Source organism: Arabidopsis lyrata (assembly GCF_000004255.2).
Source record: "Arabidopsis lyrata subsp. lyrata unplaced genomic scaffold ARALYscaffold_1, whole genome shotgun sequence".
NCBI lineage: Eukaryota > Viridiplantae > Streptophyta > Magnoliopsida > Brassicales > Brassicaceae > Arabidopsis > Arabidopsis lyrata.
The window spans coordinates 23452219-23470303 of NW_003302555.1; the positions used below are offsets into that span (position 1 = coordinate 23452219).

General features: G+C 30.9%; 2 protein-coding genes across 2 annotated transcripts; one reads left to right on the forward strand and one right to left on the reverse strand.

Annotated features, from left to right (window-relative positions):
- Positions 1-1001: 1001 nt before the first annotated feature.
- Positions 1002-3850, reverse strand: LOC9330093 (cysteine proteinase RD21A). Its single transcript, XM_021011213.1, has 5 exons — positions 3236-3850; positions 2501-2736; positions 2263-2403; positions 1453-1902; positions 1002-1359 (listed from the first exon to the last, which is right to left on the reverse strand). Exons 1-5 carry the CDS (start codon positions 3708-3710, stop codon positions 1273-1275), a joined length of 1389 nt encoding a protein of 462 aa, XP_020866872.1. The 5' UTR covers positions 3711-3850; the 3' UTR covers positions 1002-1272.
- Positions 3851-16790: 12940 nt separating this feature from the next.
- On the forward strand, positions 16791-17683 carry LOC9330095. Its single transcript, XM_021013487.1, has one exon. The coding sequence runs from the start codon at positions 17164-17166 to the stop codon at positions 17413-17415; it is 252 nt and encodes an 83-aa protein (XP_020869146.1). The 5' UTR covers positions 16791-17163; the 3' UTR covers positions 17416-17683.
- The last annotated feature ends 402 nt before the right edge of the window (positions 17684-18085 follow it).

Below are 18085 nucleotides of genomic sequence, written 5' to 3' on the forward strand. Positions count from 1 at the left end.
ACATTCAAAGTTTAAAAATTAATTTGTAAAAGTGCAAAAGAAAATTCAAATTTAGGCGGGCATGTTCGTTAGGACTTAGAGGCCTCGTAGTAGAACTAAATTATAGCAAAAGATGTTGAAAAGGAAATGTGGAAGTACTCCCTTTTTTAAAAAAAACTTGTTTGTTCTACGGCCAAAACCGTAAAAAAACATAGGAAACTAGTTTTTCTCCGTTTTCCTACGAAAACAGCTTGTAGGAAATATCCCGTAAGGAACTGATATTGGTAGAAATTTCGTAGGAAATTTCTTTCTAAAAAAATCGTAGAAAAATTCGTGAAAATTTCATAGGATTGTGAAAGGGAAAATTTGATTATTTTCATACTAAAAATATTTGCCTCCCAAAAAGCGATGGCATTGAGGGAGGGAAATAGAAAAAAAGACCTCCATGAAGATTCAGAAAGAAAAAAAAAAAAAAAAAATGAAGATTCAATATAGTCATCTACTCATATTATGTCTTTGGAAACTACCAGGACAAATTGTCAAATAGATGACTCATGGCAAACATATGAAACCCTAAGTGGACACGGCCGGTGGATTGTAATGGAAAGAAGTATACCTCTTCTTATGAGAATGCAGAGCTCCCATTATAGATTATCACCACTCCAAGCGGAATTTGAGACCCTTATATGGGCTATAGAATGCCTCATCACGGCTTTGAAGACTAATATTGGTTTTGCCTCTGCTTGCTACGACCTAATATCAACTATTGATAATCCTTCAAGTGGTCGACATTTGGGGTTAAGATACAACAATTTAGGTTGTTAAGGCTTTCTTTCTCATCTTTTTACATTAGAGATATTTCCATAGTATCAATGTATGTGCCGATTTTCTAATTAAGAGGAAAAGAGCACGAGGTTCTATTTTTTTTCCAAGTAAGCACATTGGTGCCGGTTTAGCTTTCTCTAGAGGAGAGCCTCCAACTAATATCTTAATAAAATGGTGTTTTTGAAGAGGAAAAAAAATGTGGAACTTCATTTCATAGGACCATAACATAAATATTTAATTTTCTTGAATTAACAATAAATTTACTGTATCAATGAAACCCAACTATGAAACTGAATGAAACTTAGGGTGCTTTTTTTATATACACGAAACCCCAAAAGCTGCATTTTTATGTATCTAGTTATGGCATAAACAACAACATTAAAAAGCATCTGATAAATCCCTTCAGATAGATCTCTTCTCTCATGTGAGTCAGAGCTCTCTCTGAAGAAGCAATGTTCAGTGGTCTCTTTAGGCAATGTTCTTTCTGCCTTGTGACCAGAATGGCGTTGCGGGTTTACGCTTTAAGGCCTTAACACTAAATGGACTGTTCTTGCTCTGCAAATGGCACATTCCCAAAAAAGATTAGGTGAGTTTCAAGCATTTTACTATCTTGATATGTTATTGAAAGTGGGAAAATTCAGAACTTACCAACAAACAGGTTCCCTGATCAAGGTCACAAACCGGGTATTCGTGAGGGCAGCAACTATAGTTGTCATCACAGCAAGTGGCTGCTTCTAGTGGGCAACATCCCCAAGCAAAGCAATACTTGCCATACTCAAAGAGACAACAACAAGTGTTGCTCTCAGGACAAGTGTAGTAACTGTCACATTGGGTTGGAGGCTTGATGGGAGATGGAGGTGAAGGTCCCGGGTTTGGTGGGTTTTCGCCATTCTTGATTGGGTATGAAGGTTCAATCGCGATTCCACATTTTCCAGATGAAGACGCGATGTTACGCGCCATCTTTAAGTATCCACTCTCTCCCCAACTTTTACCCCATGAGTTTCTCACAATCCAGTAGTCTTTGCCGTTCTCGGTTCCGTATCCAACCGCCACAACTCCGTGGTCTAGTTGTGTTCCACAAGTTCCATCAAATATACCCTTCAGAGAAAAAAGAACACATCAATACATTAGAACAAAGGTGTGTACCAATATGACATTTTGAGACCAAAAATAGTGAAAATAATCAACCAACTATGAGATGCAATTGTTTTATGCGCCAATTTCTGCGTTTACATATGAATAAAACTTCACATTTTCAAAAACTAATAACATTTTTTAAGTTTTTCGTCGAATTCTTTTTGTAAAGTGTAAACGCAAACACCAAACAGAGTTTCCTCTTCCGTTTGTATTTGGTGTTTACAAATAACAAAAGAAGAATAAAATGGATGCATGTATATGGATAAAAATTAACAAACTATCAAACACCTAAGAACTATGAGAAGATGGTTAAATTTGTACCGAATCATAGAGCTGGAACGCACGACCACCAGCCTCAATGGCGACGCTAACGGGTTGATGAGCAACTGCTTTCTTCAATGATTCCTCGCTGTAAGTGGGAACATCCTCATATGAATCAATTGTGACAACTTTAGCGTTTTTCTGCAACAATAAAACCCACAAGGATTGATATAAGAATCATAAGTTATATTAATAATCAAATGTAATTCCTTGTCAAAACAAAAACCAATGTACTTACCCTGATCTGGTCACAAGTTCCATCGACACCCTTGTAAGGATAATCTTTGTCTGTATCGATTCCACCATTCTTGATAATGAATTCAAAAGCATAGTCCATGAGACCACCGTTACAACCTTCATTGTATGAAGTGTCACAATCGACCAACTCTTGTTCAGACAAGGTTATTAAATCTCCTGTTACGATCTGGTTTATCCCCTCCACTGCTCCAATGGTTGAGAATGCCCAACAACTCCCTTCATTACCAATCATAAGTCATCAACATCAGCTTACAATAAACCATTATCATCAAACAGAACACACCTACTAATATCAATGTTCCGTAATGAGGAATAAATAATGTGCAGTTTCTAACATAATTATGACTACGAAAATCAATGAGTTTATAGTTAATCAGATTCATAAATAAGCCTTATAACAAAACTCCATAACCAAAATGACCAAATTTAAGATTTTGTAACCAAATTTAAGATTTTTATGCTTAGGACAAAACAATACACAAGCACAAACAACTAGGCTATAAAGTAATGACCTATACACATGATGATTTGTTAAATTATTAGTACTATATCTATTTCATTTATTGAGTTTTTGTCTTGCTAACTAACACCCATAATTTCCGGAAGGGGTAAATATGTCATTTTCAAAAGTTCCAAAACTTTATGAAATAATCAAAGTGATGTTATAATGATCAGAGTAACTAAAAATGATGATTAGATCCAGTAGAAAACTTACCGCAACTACCCTGATCTTTGACCTCAGCCACGGCTCCTTTCTTCCTCCAGTCAATAGACTCCGGTAGCTCATCACCGACACGAGCCTCGTAGCGTTGGCTAGTCCTTCTCTCACCTTTCTTCTCCATCTTAGCTCCAAGGTACTTGGATCTATACTCATCGTTAGTAAGATCCGCAAACCGAGTCAAACCCAATCTATAACTAAGATTCTTCTTGTTATGATCGTCGATGAAACGAAGATTGTCTTTAAAGATCTCGAAACGTCGATCTTTCTCAACAAGAGAGTTCTGATTCTGAGCCTTGCCGTGTTTCACCAACCACGCCTCGTAGATACTCATAACCTCAGCGTCGCTACGGCCACCGGTGGTGGAGACGCCGTGTTTCTCGTCGTAGGAGATGATGGACATGTCCACGGCTGATGCAACGGCGACCATCGCTAGGAAAAGGATCACCATGGTTGGCTTAAGGAACCCCATTTTCTTCTTCACTGTTTTCTTGGAGAAGAAGAAGAGAAAATGATGAAGAGGACGATTGTATGATGGACAAGAGATGGTGGTGGGGTATATATATAAAGCCCCCAAATGACTAAATGAGATAAGTGTAATAATTGTTTTTTCTATTGGTTTCGTTTCACTCTTTTTAATTTCTAAAATAATTGTGACGTATTCCGAATTTTCATTAGAAAGTTCAATTTTAGATAGGAAAACTGCAAATTAATTTGATATGAAAGCGAAATAATAAAATTTATATGTTTATTACAAGTTGAAACGGAATCCAAAACCTAGAAAAGAAAATAAAAATAAAATAGGGGGATCTAAAATAAATGAAGATAAATGATTTATGGGCTTCTTTGTAGATAAGATAGCATATGGGGGTTAACAAAAATTAACTACATGTTGAACACTTGAACTATAATTGAAATTTGAAAATAACCCATTTCCTCTATTGCCCAGTAAAAAAAAATACATGTCCATTTTAATGATATTGAACAGAAAATTGGACTCAAATATTATCATACATACAATCATTTCTAAAAGAGGAAGGAAATCTTGAGCCAAAGAGAAAAGAAAAGAAGGGGAAACTAATCAAATCCTTTTTTTCAACTCAAAAAAAAAAATCCTTTATTTTTGTCATTTCCTAGTAAAGAAAACAATCCAAGCAAATAATAACCTGACACATAATACAATATTATATTTAATTTTGTTTTCATTATTCAGATAACAAAAAACCTGAGCCCAAATCCCGTTTAAAAACCCTAATTTAATTCAGGGTTAGTAGTGATAATTTGAAAAGTTAAGGCCGTTAAAACAAATAAGTGAAAATAAAAATAGTGTAAAAATGAAAATCTTTAAATGTGATGGTCAATTATTGGTTAGACAATATGGGTAGGAAGAGAAGAGACGTCAGTGATCTAACAGGCAAACCAAATTGGTCATGTCCACACAAATAGGAGCGCGTGTTCTCATGCGTTACACAACAAGCGCGTGGATAGGATTTGTATGTAACGCGAGATTCTTATGAGTTCTGATAATATTGAAGATACCATGGATCTAAAGTCTTATACCATCCGCAGTGGTGTAAGTGCGAGGGAGGGGTGTAAGATTTTTTTTATTATTATAATTTAAAGTGAGAGAGAAAAGAGAGAGAGAAAGAAAGAGAGATAGAGTGGCTTACATCCGAGTGTAAACTTACACCCGGATGTGAAGAAAGAGACAACTTTTACATTATTTCTATATTTTAAAATAGATACACTCCACGCAAAGATACATCACTGCAAATGCCCTTACAAGCTACCAATAATAAATTATATTGTATTATTCTCTATTATTATGATTCCTTCCGAAATTAAAAGACTCAAAAGAGTTTTAAATTTATTTAGTTTACTCAAACTTATTTATATTATGCTTTCAAAAGTTAGCTTGTGACATCAGAACACTTGCCCTTTTTTTTTTTTGTCGTTAGAAGAATGTAATTGTAATAAAGAAAACTATTATTATAAAGTCACATCGAATATTATAATTTAGAGTTTTGAAAAAAAAATACCAATTATTTTGCGTGTAGAGATATACTACTGATGAAGATATTTGAATTTCTACTACATAATTATATTTAATAAAAGTATTCATTTGTAACATATGCTATAAGTATATATGATATAAGTAATATATATATATATATATATATATATATATATATGATATAAGTATAGAACTACACATTCAACGAATCATTAGTATTCTAGAACTTATTATACGCTAATGTGCACATATGGCCAAAAACATTCAGAAACAACTAACCCTCTTAGCCTAAGGGGGAACTATTCTATAATGAATTCTAATAAGATATAAATGTACGAAATAATCATAGACACACACACATGCTTTGAATGGATCAGACGATAAGGTGCGAGAGACATTATGGGTGCAAGACAGATAAAACAGTATCAAAACTACATGTAAATTTAGGGAAAATTAGAAATAAATGATGTTTTAATGGATAAATGTCCATATATACTTTTATATAAAAAGTTTGGTGAAATAGGTTTTTTAGAAATCAAAACCCAAATTTACCCTCATATTTTCGAAAATATAATTAACAAAATTTTTAAAAAATTATTTCCTATTTTATTTACATAATTCAGATACCCTCATTCTTTCGCCAGATTGACCTGTCTTCACTAATTTGGGTATAACTCTTGAATGCACCGTTAGATTTCCTTCAAACCACTTGGAAAATCAAGATAACATCTTCATCTAGCTTGTGTCAAAAATTCAGAAAGATCTAACGGTGTGAAGTATTCTATCTGAGACCAAACGTATGACACTTCTAAACGAAACTGCATCTCCAAAAGTGTGTTTATAACCCAAAACAGTTCGTTTTCCTCCAAAACCTAAAACCTGTAAAGACTCGATAAAAGACTAAAATACTCTAAAAACACACTTTGACTCGATAAAAAATATGATGTAGGAAAGAAAACAAAGACTCAAAACCGATAAAAACACAACATATCAACTTCCCTCATCGATAAACAATAAACTAAATGAAAATATTCCTACTTGGTAGGTTGAGACTATGGTTCTTACGTTTCTTTTTAAATTATGTTAAATTGGTCTTGGAACTTATGCTGTATATACTTAATTTAGTGATAAGTCAATCCGAAACTCAAAGCAAAACCACGAACATAAGAGTAGTAGGGATTCCAATTATGAGAACAAAAATTCAAACATAGAGTACTAGGAAATTCAAATCTGAAATAAAAAATGCGAAAATAATCATGAAATGAGAAAGAAGTTTAAAATCCATATAGTGGTATCTAGAAACGTTTAATGAGAGCAGTTGCAACATAATCCTGAAAAAGATAAAGAAAACAATTATCAAAACAAAATATAAAAGTAGGGAATCTATACTTAAGTTTTAAACTAGTAGTCAGATCACGATCACAAACCTTATATTGCTACATCACATGTTACTCGATTATGACCTTCTTTACCACAACGGCCGCACTTATGCTTTTTTGATAATTGTGACTGTTGTGATGCTTTTATATATCTTGTCTTCAGCTGATTCATATCTTCGTTTTCTTCGTCTACCAGGTTGTCTTCTTGTTTCAGGTGGTAAAACTTTTGCAGATTCAACAACCTCTGGGATGCTCCATTCATCTTCAGGAACACCTATTGGATTAATAGTTTCCTCATATAATGATCTCCAAGTGGCAGTTGTATACACATCATCAGCATATGGGTATATACGAAATGACTAAACGTGGCACAGAACGGGGAAAAACAACGACAAATCTACCAAATTAGTCTAACCTTTCAACGTGGACTTAAAAGGAAGAGGTGAAAGAAGAAGACTTTGACGATTAGGGCTAAAAAACGATTTCACCCTCTAGATTTTCGTTTTTGATTTTTTTTTTTCATCTGAAAATATTAGAATACGTATTCTAACCATCCTCACATCGTAATCTAAACAATAAAAACGTAATATTTAATTAATATTCAGTTTCCTTTTTGAAAGATTCAATTTCTATATTTAGGAATTCTAAAACTTTTCAGAAATTGAAATCTATATTATATTAGAAAACGGATTCTAAAATAATTATACGTTTTCTAACGTTTTTAGAACATGTTATAAATCGTAGAATAGATTTTCTGACTAAAATTAGAACATGAAGAAAAGCGTAGAATACATGTTCTAAGGATTTTTGGAAATTGTATTCCGGTCTTCTGAATTTGTTAGAACATGTATCTAATCTAAAAGTCGTAGAACATGTACAAAAATTTAGAATACAAACTCTGATTTTCGTAGAACATGTACAAAAGTTTAGAATATAAATTCTGATATTCGTAGAACGCTAGAAAACATATTCTAATAAATTTTAGACGGAACTTTATCCATAAAAAAAATCAACTTTTTTCAACTAAATCATCAATTTTTTTTTTCAAATCATCTATAATCTTGTATATCTACATGTTTTTTTGGTAAAATCATTCAAAAAATGCTTAAAATAGAGAGTATGGGTATTTTAGTTCAAAGTGACATTCTAAAAAAAAAAATGTATATGGTCAAACTTTTTTTTAGAGCTCCTTTATTTCTAATTTTCCCGTAAATTTATTTATTTTCTGCTTTGAACCGCACCTACACCCACCTCGATCTACCAACTAACCATTAGAAACCACACTACTTGCCATCAAAATCTATTAACGCAAAAGGGTAACACTTTGCAATCAAGTGGAATAGACTCATTATAACCAATGCTAAATAACCAACAATTTCCATTCTACATTCACAAAAAATAAATGGAAATTGAGGAATGGAGAAAATTTGTAAGGCGGTGAATTTTGCTCATAGTTCCTAAGATATTTTCTTTATCAATTGCATATGACATTAACAATTAACATATACTATTATGTTATCTAGTCATATAACAGATAATTTATCAGATTAATCAAAATAGTCCAAATCAATTGCTGCAACTCGTTTTTTTGTGTAAAATCATGCATGGACCAATACTTAAAAGGCAGCTTCGTTAAATATATTTTGCGACAGTGCGGATTCTTGAGTCTTGAGACTTGAATTAAAAAATTAATTCGTTTAAAATAAATGAAAATATTAAATCAGAAGGATAAAAAATAGGGATAACATGAACAGAGAAGCTATAAGAAAACAGTTAGTCTTTCTAACAGATGTGCCTTTTCTACTTACGGATGAACAAGATTCAACTAAAATTATCGCAAATGAGAAAGAAAAAAAAGATTGAAGAAGTTTAATCTTGAACGTAGATATACGTGTAACGTCAACCTCCAAGAACGTGCTTGCGTGATTAGCCATTCGCAAGGTAGCTCGAAAAATATATGATGTTGACATTGAGATATTATTTTTAACCTAACTAATTGCCTAATTGGAGTAGCAACATTTATATATCTACTAGATCGTGACCCGCACCTACGTGCGGGGTGTAATTAAATACATAATTCATTTTTTTTTAGAAATTGGTTATTAAAATATATTATTTTTTATTTTGTGCATGTGAATAGTACAATAGGATATATATATATATTATATATATATCGTATATGCAGTAGATTTAGTGAGATTATTTTTTTGGTATTTTGAATGTTGGTAAACTAAATTTTGTTTATTGTGTGATTCATTACAAATGTAGAATAGAATGTTATACAAATAATTTAAACGTTTGTATTTGTTTCTTGTAAAAAACAATTATACTACTATATAACTGTTGTAAGAGTTATAATAGAAAAGCTCAATTTATAAAGAAACAGACTTTCATATAATTGTGTATTTACTATTTGGTAATGCTTGAATCTATAATTTATTTAATCTTAACATAATTTTCTTAAATCCTGCAAAACAATATGTTAATTGACAGGCCCATAACAATATTACGATTAACCTTAGAATGGACTGAATGTCACATTAATTTAGGCCCAACTGTTATAAATCCTGTTAACATTTACTGTTTTCGATTGGGTTTATCTTATGTATCCAATAATTGATATCAATGTAATAAAGCATAAGATATTTGTTGTTAGAAAATTCTGTGTCTTTTTACCAAAAAACAAATACTAAACACCGAACAAAACAAAGGAAATCGATCGAATTCGAGATTCAAATGCGAAATTGTGATAGAATTATCAGTATTACGTCTCCTTCTGTACTTGTACTTGTGAAATCCTTGAATCATATGAAGAGGTAAGCTTTATACTGAAACAGATGTATAATTGTTCAGTTTTTGTTTATATGGCGATTCAATTTGCAATCTTTTAAATTTCAGTTTAAATTGTATAGATTCGCAACAGATTGTCAAGAAGCCGGTTGTTTTATGGGTAAGGCTTCTAATTGTCAATTGATTATCAAAATTAGGTTTTCAATTACTTTTTAAAGTAAGACGAATTTGATTTACAGTAACTTTAAATCTTTATATAGAGAAGGAAATAAAACAGTTAATCTCCATTATACTGGTCTATTGTTAGTTTGAAATCTGCAAATTTAGTATATTTTGTATATACTGTGAACTTAGCATTGTTTTTTTGTCTTTTTAGGTGCAGGGTGAATTTCGGGTATAATAGACCATGGAGGAGACTAATTGATTTTGTCATTGTAACTATTCTGAAATGTATATGTAAAAGGTATGTGAAATTTGCAGATTTACATATTGTTATTGCGTTAAAATTAAGTTACTTATGTTGTATAGCTCATTGTTTTGTGCTAGTATATCTAACTGCAATAATTGTTGTATATGTATTCAGGTGAATGATGATTTGCGAGTAACATGAGATTCTAGGAAGCTACAGAGATTTTGTCATTGTAGCTATTTAGAAATATATATGTTAAAGGTTAGTGAGATCCCAATTTAGTGTTACATACTGTTATTGAGCTTAAGTTTACTTAGTTCATATGAGCCTTTAAAAAGTCAATTATGTTAATAACAAAATTCAATGTTTTTAATGTGAAGCATCCTTTGCAAGATGAATTATATTATGGAGACGGAAAGAGATATATAGTCACTGGAGATGTCCAGCGATCGATATATATCAGGTTAGTGACCTCTTTTTTTTTACACTGTTGGGTATATTAATATTACACTGTTTAGTTGAAAGTAGTATATAATAGATTAAAGTAATTATGTACATAGATTGAAAGTAATAAAAATAACCTGAAACTTTTTTCTCTGTCAAAGTAATTTTGTTCAAAATATAAGGTCTGAAATTGTGGAGAAAGGAATACTGATTAAAATAACATTTAGTTCGAGAATTTATTAAGTAGATTCAATGTATGCAATAAAAAGAAAAACCATTTCTTCTCTTCAAGATGATTTGGTTGACTTTATCGTCTTCTGACTCTGGTATGTCCCATGTTTTAACTGTAAAGAATATAATAGTAATATAGTTATAGTATAGCTGAAATTCTTATGAACCCAAAATAACCCACAGAGGTAATATTTATTGTTACCTCTTACACAAACCGCAAAACCTTAAAAGGTTTTGAAACACTTCTTTGAATACCACATTGATCGTTTGCTTCTATGGTTGTCTTTGTCCAGTATGAGCACCGTTAGGCCTTTCTTAGAAGTTTCTCTAGAAATTTCAACATAGAGCTGTCCATGTGAAAAATATGGCCTAGGTAAATAGACCCCAACTTTATCCAAAGATTGTCCCTGACTTTTGTTGATTGTCATCACAAAAGCAACTGCTAATGGGAGTTGTCTCCGATGCATTTTGAAAGGAAGTTTTGTGTCAGATGGAGAAATCAAAAGCCTCGGAATGAAGACTTTATCTCCAACTCTGTCACCTGTAATAATTACAGCTTCCAATATGAAGTCAGACAATTGCAGCCTCGTACCATTCTTAGGCCTCCTCTAGCATCTGTTTCTAAATAACATAACAGGACAACCAATCTTCAACCTTATACTATGATTTGGCAATAAAAAAACCAGTTTGAAATGAATTTTTAATATACATACGTAATCACAAACTCTTGGACAGCATGATAGTCCGGATTGATATCCAGCAAGGACATTTCAAAGGCATTTGAAATAGATCTTTCACCTATTAAAAGTAACGGGAGTTAGTATAACCATAGAAGAATATAAGCTCAATAGTAGTCTAAAATTAACTTAAGTACCTTCAAAGGTATTGATCTTAGCAAGGGTGTGATAGGAAGATTAGCAGCCATTTTTCTTAATGATAAAAGAAGATGAATTTGAAGTAAAGGTGTGAATGATTGTGAGCTTTGAGAGGTGTAAATGTGTTTACTATATATACTTTTAGGCGATACAACTTTCGTTTTTAGGGTTTACCCTTGTAAGCATCTAAAGATATTTGCGTATCAGAATTTTAAAGAGTGGATTATCGAATATTCTTGATTTGGTAGGATTAGAATATTTTGTTAGTTTCAAATTAGGCAAATATAATAACTGATATTAGATCTTATTGAAAACAGTTACTACGAAATTGGATGTGCTCCTTATATTTGGTAATTTCTTTTGCATATTTCTTAAAAACAGTTGAGGGAATATATATTTTTATTCGTTTGTTTGTGTTGGTTGCCTAATCTGCGATTTTTTTTTTTGGTAAGGATCTGCGATTATTACGATAGTGTTAAGTAATTTAGATTGATTAGTTATATACTCCCTCCGTTTTCGAATAGTTGTCGTTTTAGAGCTTTTTTTTGTTTTAAATTAGTTGTCGTTTTAAGGTAATAATGTAATTTATGCCAATAACTACCCAAATTACCCTCATTTTATTGAACACAAATTATTTGTAAATAATTACTTGTCATTTTTATGAGGTTAATATAGTCATTGTATACCTTTTCTTAATTTGTTCAAATACAGTTAAAACGACAACTTTTCAAAAACAGAGGGAGTAGATTATAGAAATATCTTTAAATATGAACTAATCTTTTTGGCAATTATTTTCTTTAACAGATACGGAGAATAACGGATAAAGTGAAATAATTCGATTTCAACATTTATCAACAACTAAACGCCCTAATTATCTTGTAAGCCCAATAGGTGAAGATTATCTTATAAGGTGAAGATTCATGATGGGCCTAATTATATTGTAAGCCCAATTGGTATTTTCACAGTAATAATCGGGTCAGCGTTGTTTTAGAAAAAAAGGACCCGAGTATAGGATCCGAGATCCGCGTCCCAACAGAGGCAATTTTACGATTTTACCCTTTTTGAAATGTTTTTTTTGTCGTTTAATACTGAAATTGTATGGCATTCCCTTGTAATTTTTTACACTTTTTAAGGTTATTTTTCAGGGAATGCTTCCCAATTAATAATATAGATATCGTCTTTTCTCAGTTGTTGTTTATTTGTTCTTATGACGTACGTATAGATTTTTTTTATAAGGTTGGATCTAGCCCGCTTGTTATATAGCCCATTTTAATAGATCTACTAGAGAGTAATTTATTTGTCTTACATATTCGATGATCATTTTGGGTTTGGAAATGTTATTGGGCCAGTTTATTTTGATTGATATGTGTATCTTGTGTAGGCTATATTGTTTGCATGAGGTTTTTCTAACATAACCAATATTGTTATGGCCTGTTCGTAAATATAGTCCGAGCATTTTGATGCGCCAGCATGACAACTTTAAAGACAAAAATACCTTTTAAATGTCCCTTTAAAATTAAAACTAGTGTTTTCACGTCCGATCCGAACCGCCTGACCGATTAACCTGTGATCCGGACACTTCTACGGTTTAAATTTAATACTTATATCCATAAATTTCAAAACTGAAAAAATCCATAAAAACCCGCCATTAACCCGCGACCCAGTAACTAGTTGAACCGGTCGGGCCTGAGTTTTAACAAAATTCATTTGATTTTGGTTGTTTAGAATAAAATATAAGGTTTTAGGCTTTTAGTGTATCCACTATTCAATTATTTTAAGAACTTTTTCAATTACTCGGTTCTTCTCAAACGATTTTTGTTGGATTTAAAAATTTTATTCACTTCGTTATTATTGTTAGACTTTATATTTTGTTAAATATGGTATGATTATTTTTATTTTTTATATTTATAAAAGGGGTTTTTGCAAAAATGCCACTTTTTCAATGTCAATTTTCAAAAATACCCCTTTTTAAAACCTTATAAAAAATGCTCTTAAAAATATAAGATTTACCCAAATATGTATGTAATATTATTAAAACATACACAAACTACATTTCTATGTATCTAAAATCTTATAAATACTTTATAAATACCTTATAAATGCATTTTAAATACCTTTAAAAACCTTTAAAATATCTTGTAAAACCTTTGAAAAACCTTAAATATCCTTTAAAATAACTTTAAAACACCTTATAAAACCTTATAAATACTTGGATCGAGTCTTCAAGTAGTAGTTACAATCCATAAGTACCTTATAAACCTAATAAAACTTTATAAAAATTTCAGATTTAAAAAGGGGCATTCCTGCCAATGGACATCTAAAAGGGACATCTAAAAGGGGCATTTTTGAAAAGGGGCACACCAAAAGGGGTATTTTTAACAATTTCCCTTTATAAAACTATATAATCTCTGTAAATATTTTATACATTAAATAAATTTGAATCAATTGACCCGTGGTCGAATTCGGTTGATCCAATGACTCGATGACCCAGAAGATAGTTCGGTTCACCGTCCGGATCGGATTTAAAAACATTGATTAAAACAAACAGTTTGACCAAAAAATAAAAAGTTACAACATCATTACTTCCTCTTTTTTTTAATCTTGTTCGAGACATATAATAATTTTTAATATTTTCTCTTTTATCTTCTCCAATAAATATATGTAAAATTTAAATTCAAATGGCATTATATTTGATATTGATTTTTTTCTAAAGGGTGTAATCAAAATTTCTTAAAAAATAAAAGGTCGTGTTAGATTACAAGAGAAAACGATGCGTTAGTTTTTTTACATAATATTTTAAATATTATTATTCTTAATGATGAATGTTTTAGAGTTTTCATACATATCTATACTATTAATTGGGAAGCATTTTGTGAACTACAACATTTTATGAGGGTAGTGTAAGACTAACTAAATGAATTTTTGCATGAGTAATTTAGTAAATTAACAACTACTACAACTAAATAAATATCTTTGATTCGATTCTTCATTAATTTTTTGCAAAAACAAATAACGAGATTAAATAATGCAATATATTCTGAGATTTGCTTCGTCAATATTTTTGGTATTTTTTGTCTACAAAAGCAAAAAAGGAAACAATATTAAATATTAAATGATAACTGAATATTCAGCATAAATATATTTATTTCGAATATAAATCAAAATATTTTGTATTTTTCAATTTGTTAGAGATAAAACAAAAAAAATTCAACATAAATCGAATGCCATTAATTGAAAAATACAAAATATTTTAACAATAAAATCTGTAATAATATACCAACCTCCTGTTCTGGAACTTCCAGTTCCAATCAAAGCATATAGATCCGTAAATAGATTTGTATGTATAGCCACTTCAGCCGTGCACCGCAGCAGCAAGGGATCCCGGGCCCCGCCATGCATGAACAGGGGTTCCTGCACTGGAAACAACCAACTGGATTTATGTTATAAATATATTTGGATATTTTCTCATTTACCAAATATAACAAATTAAGTACATAGCCAAAAAAAAATATGCGACATACATTCTATCCAATATTCTGTTTTTGTCAAATCGTAATATATTTAGAGATACATGATTTTATTTGTTTTTTCCTTTAATATATTATCTAAAATCAACAAATTCATCAGTTTATAAAAAAATAAAATAAAAATTAACTCGTGGTACACTACAAGTAAATCCCTACGATTTCAGGAGGTTGCAAATATCAATTTATACAAACTTTGACTTCTAAAATATACAATTATTTCAAAAATTATGAGAAAGTAAAATGTTAGTATTTTTAGGTTAAATAAGAAATTATATAAGAAATGTTAGTATTTTTAGGTTAAATAAGAAATTATATAAGAAATGTTAGTAAAATGTTAGTATTTTTAGGTTAAATAAGAAATTATTCCAATACATATTCTTAAAATATGAAACCCCACACGTACGTGCGGGTCAGAATCTAGTTTAAAAAGTAAAAAGTAAGACATCATATTTTTAATAAAAAAAACTTATGTAACTTTAAACCAATAATAATTACTTTCAATCAATATTTTCTAAAATTTATAAATTATTATAATTAATTAATAAAAATGTATTTTAAAAGTAACAAAAAAAATCTATCTTTACGAAACAAGAAAAAAAATATGTAAAAGCATTTTTCTATATAGAAATGGAGAGAGTATAAAGCAAGGGTAAACATTAGAATAGTTTTTACTTTTTACTTTTTACTTTTTACTCCTAGGGACTAGTTAGGAAAATAAAATAAGACGGACGGAAGGAAAAGACAAAAAGTAAAGGAAACACGTTAACGAGTGAACACTGAATTAGACGGTGCCACGTCATCACTCAACAGACATCCAAAAACTGCGGATTCGCTTGTAAATTACCTGTTTACCCCTCCCGACGAACACGACTTCTTTCACCGTAATAACGAAAAACCGACGTCGGACAAAAGTCAAAAGTCAAAAGTTGACAACTCAAAACACAACACACAAACACACTCTTATGACTTTTTTTAATTGTTTCTTCAAAAACGCTTATTTTGTTAGCTCATTCGTTCAACAACAACCCATTTTGTCTCTTCACATTGGACACAACTACAAATATATAAAATTCCACTTTTTACAACCTTTTGTAATTTTCTGCAATTATTTCTTTTTCCCAATTTTCTTTTACTATTTTCTAATTTGTTTTCAAAGTCAGAGTCTAACAATAATAACCTCTCGGCCAAAGCAATTAGGTCGGAAAAAAAAAAAAACTAATCAAAACTTAGCTCTAATATACACACATGGCCGTTTTTTAGATGTGTAATTTTAATTGAGCATTTAAACAAGGTATAATTTATTAAGTAGAAACATATTTTGTACGTAGCACATCAAATCTACCATTAATAAAATATTTACAACAAAACCTACAAATAGTTTAAGATGGAAAAAAGATAAGACTTGAAATATTCAAAAGGAGGGCCATAAAATATACTAAATCATAATCCAAATCCAAATCAATTAGTCTAACCTTTTGTAATTTGTTCAATTCTTTTAATTTTATTTACTATTATTTAACTTTTCTTTTTCAAAGTCAGAGTCTAACAATACCTGTCGATCAAGCCAAGTAGGTTGGAGAAAATTGATCTAATGTTTGCCACTAATATGACTGACTACACATTGAGAAAATGGTACTTATATAGTTAACCGCAATTTGTTTGAAATTTTTGTGCAATTCCTTTAACCTTTTATAACTACTATACAATATATAGTTTTATTTTCAAAGTCAGCGTCTAAACAATAAACTCTCAGCCAAAACAAGTAGGTTGGAAAAAACTGATCAAAACTTCGTCGCTAATATGTTGAATACACACATAATAGTCTTCTTTTAACATTTAAGCATGGTATGATTTAAAAATCAAAACTCAAGGAAAAATTAAATAAACATATGTAAACAGGAGTCTATAAATTTAATAAACATGTTTTTTAACTATTAATAAAAACATTTGCAGAAAATCTACAAATAGTTTGAAATGGTTCTGATTCTGAATACACATTTAAAAAAAGATGCCACCTGAAATATTCAAAGGCCATAAAATATTACTATTTGTATAAAGAAAACGCGAAGTCCAAATCAATTAGTCCAACATTCTTGGTCAATAAATGCCTTTTGCTTACACACGCACCCACACACAACTATATATACACACACAAGCCTTTCCATCTCATAACTCAACAACTCTTTTTGACAAAGCCAACATTTTGAGAGAGAACTCTTAAGAGAAGTAACAAAACCGAAGTTAAGTTAAAGATCGATGGAGAAGAAGATTATGATCTTGTTGTGCATCATCTTCTTGGTGGAGACGTTTTCGATTATTGGGGGTGTTGATTGCAGAGCCCTGCGAACAGAGCAAACGACCGGCTGTGATCAAACTACCGCCACCGTAGAGAATGGTGGTTTTGGCTTTTTCTCGGGGGCGGCGAACGGTTCGAGAGACCATCTTTTGATGAGGAGCTTGGCTTTCCGGTTAGCGTCTGGACCGAGCAGGAAAGGACGTGGACACTAATGAGTCATGACCATAGACCATTGATGTTGATTTTCTTTTATTTTTATTTTTGCCTTTGCATAAACTATATATAACGATTGTGTATCTAAGTTTGAGTTTCATTTCATAGCAAAAGGAAAAAAAAAAAAAGAACATTATTTTTTAAAGCATTGATTGATTCGATGCCATGTAATTCACTAATCAGAGGCTTTTTGTTTGCACAAGTCGTTATACATGTAAAGGTTTGATTTTTTCTTTTTAATGGAATACAAAGGATTATAGTTTTTTTTTTTTTTGTAAAATCCAATAAGAAAAGTCACAAACAAAAGCAACGACAGAAAAGAAAAGTAATATAAAATGTTTACTTAAAAAAAGGGGGCAAAAGAATATTTCAGTTACTAAATATAAAAAAAAATTAACTACTAAAATTTCAGTTGAGCTGAAAAGAGATGAATAACAAAAATCAGATTATTAACTTTTCAACTACAAACATAAGTGTTTGTTGCAATGTTTTAAAAATCGGACCGGTAGGCAAACCGAAAAGTTTTCGATTTAAGACAATTGAACTTGGCTTTAGTTAAGTGTTGGAGCTACGATTGTGAATAACCTACGACTTCAAAGATGTGGAGTTCTCTTGAACAGTCTTAAATGATTTTATTTTTATAGGTATTAAATCGTATATTTTAATTAT

What these genes read in the sequence shown, in the direction of transcription:
- LOC9330093 (XM_021011213.1), bottom strand. Translation starts at nt 3,710, where the DNA reads ATGGGGTTCCTTAAGCCAACCATGGTGATCCTTTTCCTAGCGATGGTC. An exon ending in CAAAGATCAGGGTAGTTGCG is followed by an intron (nt 2,737 to 3,235) that starts GTAAGTTTTCTA and finishes TTGGTAATGAAG; the next exon opens with GGAGTTGTTGGGCATTCTCA. An exon ending in ATCAGGGAACCTGTTTGTTG is followed by an intron (nt 1,360 to 1,452) that starts GTAAGTTCTGAA and finishes TGCCATTTGCAG; the next exon opens with AGCAAGAACAGTCCATTTAG.
- LOC9330095 (XM_021013487.1), top strand. Translation starts at nt 17,164, where the DNA reads ATGGAGAAGAAGATTATGATCTTGTTGTGCATCATCTTCTTGGTGGAG.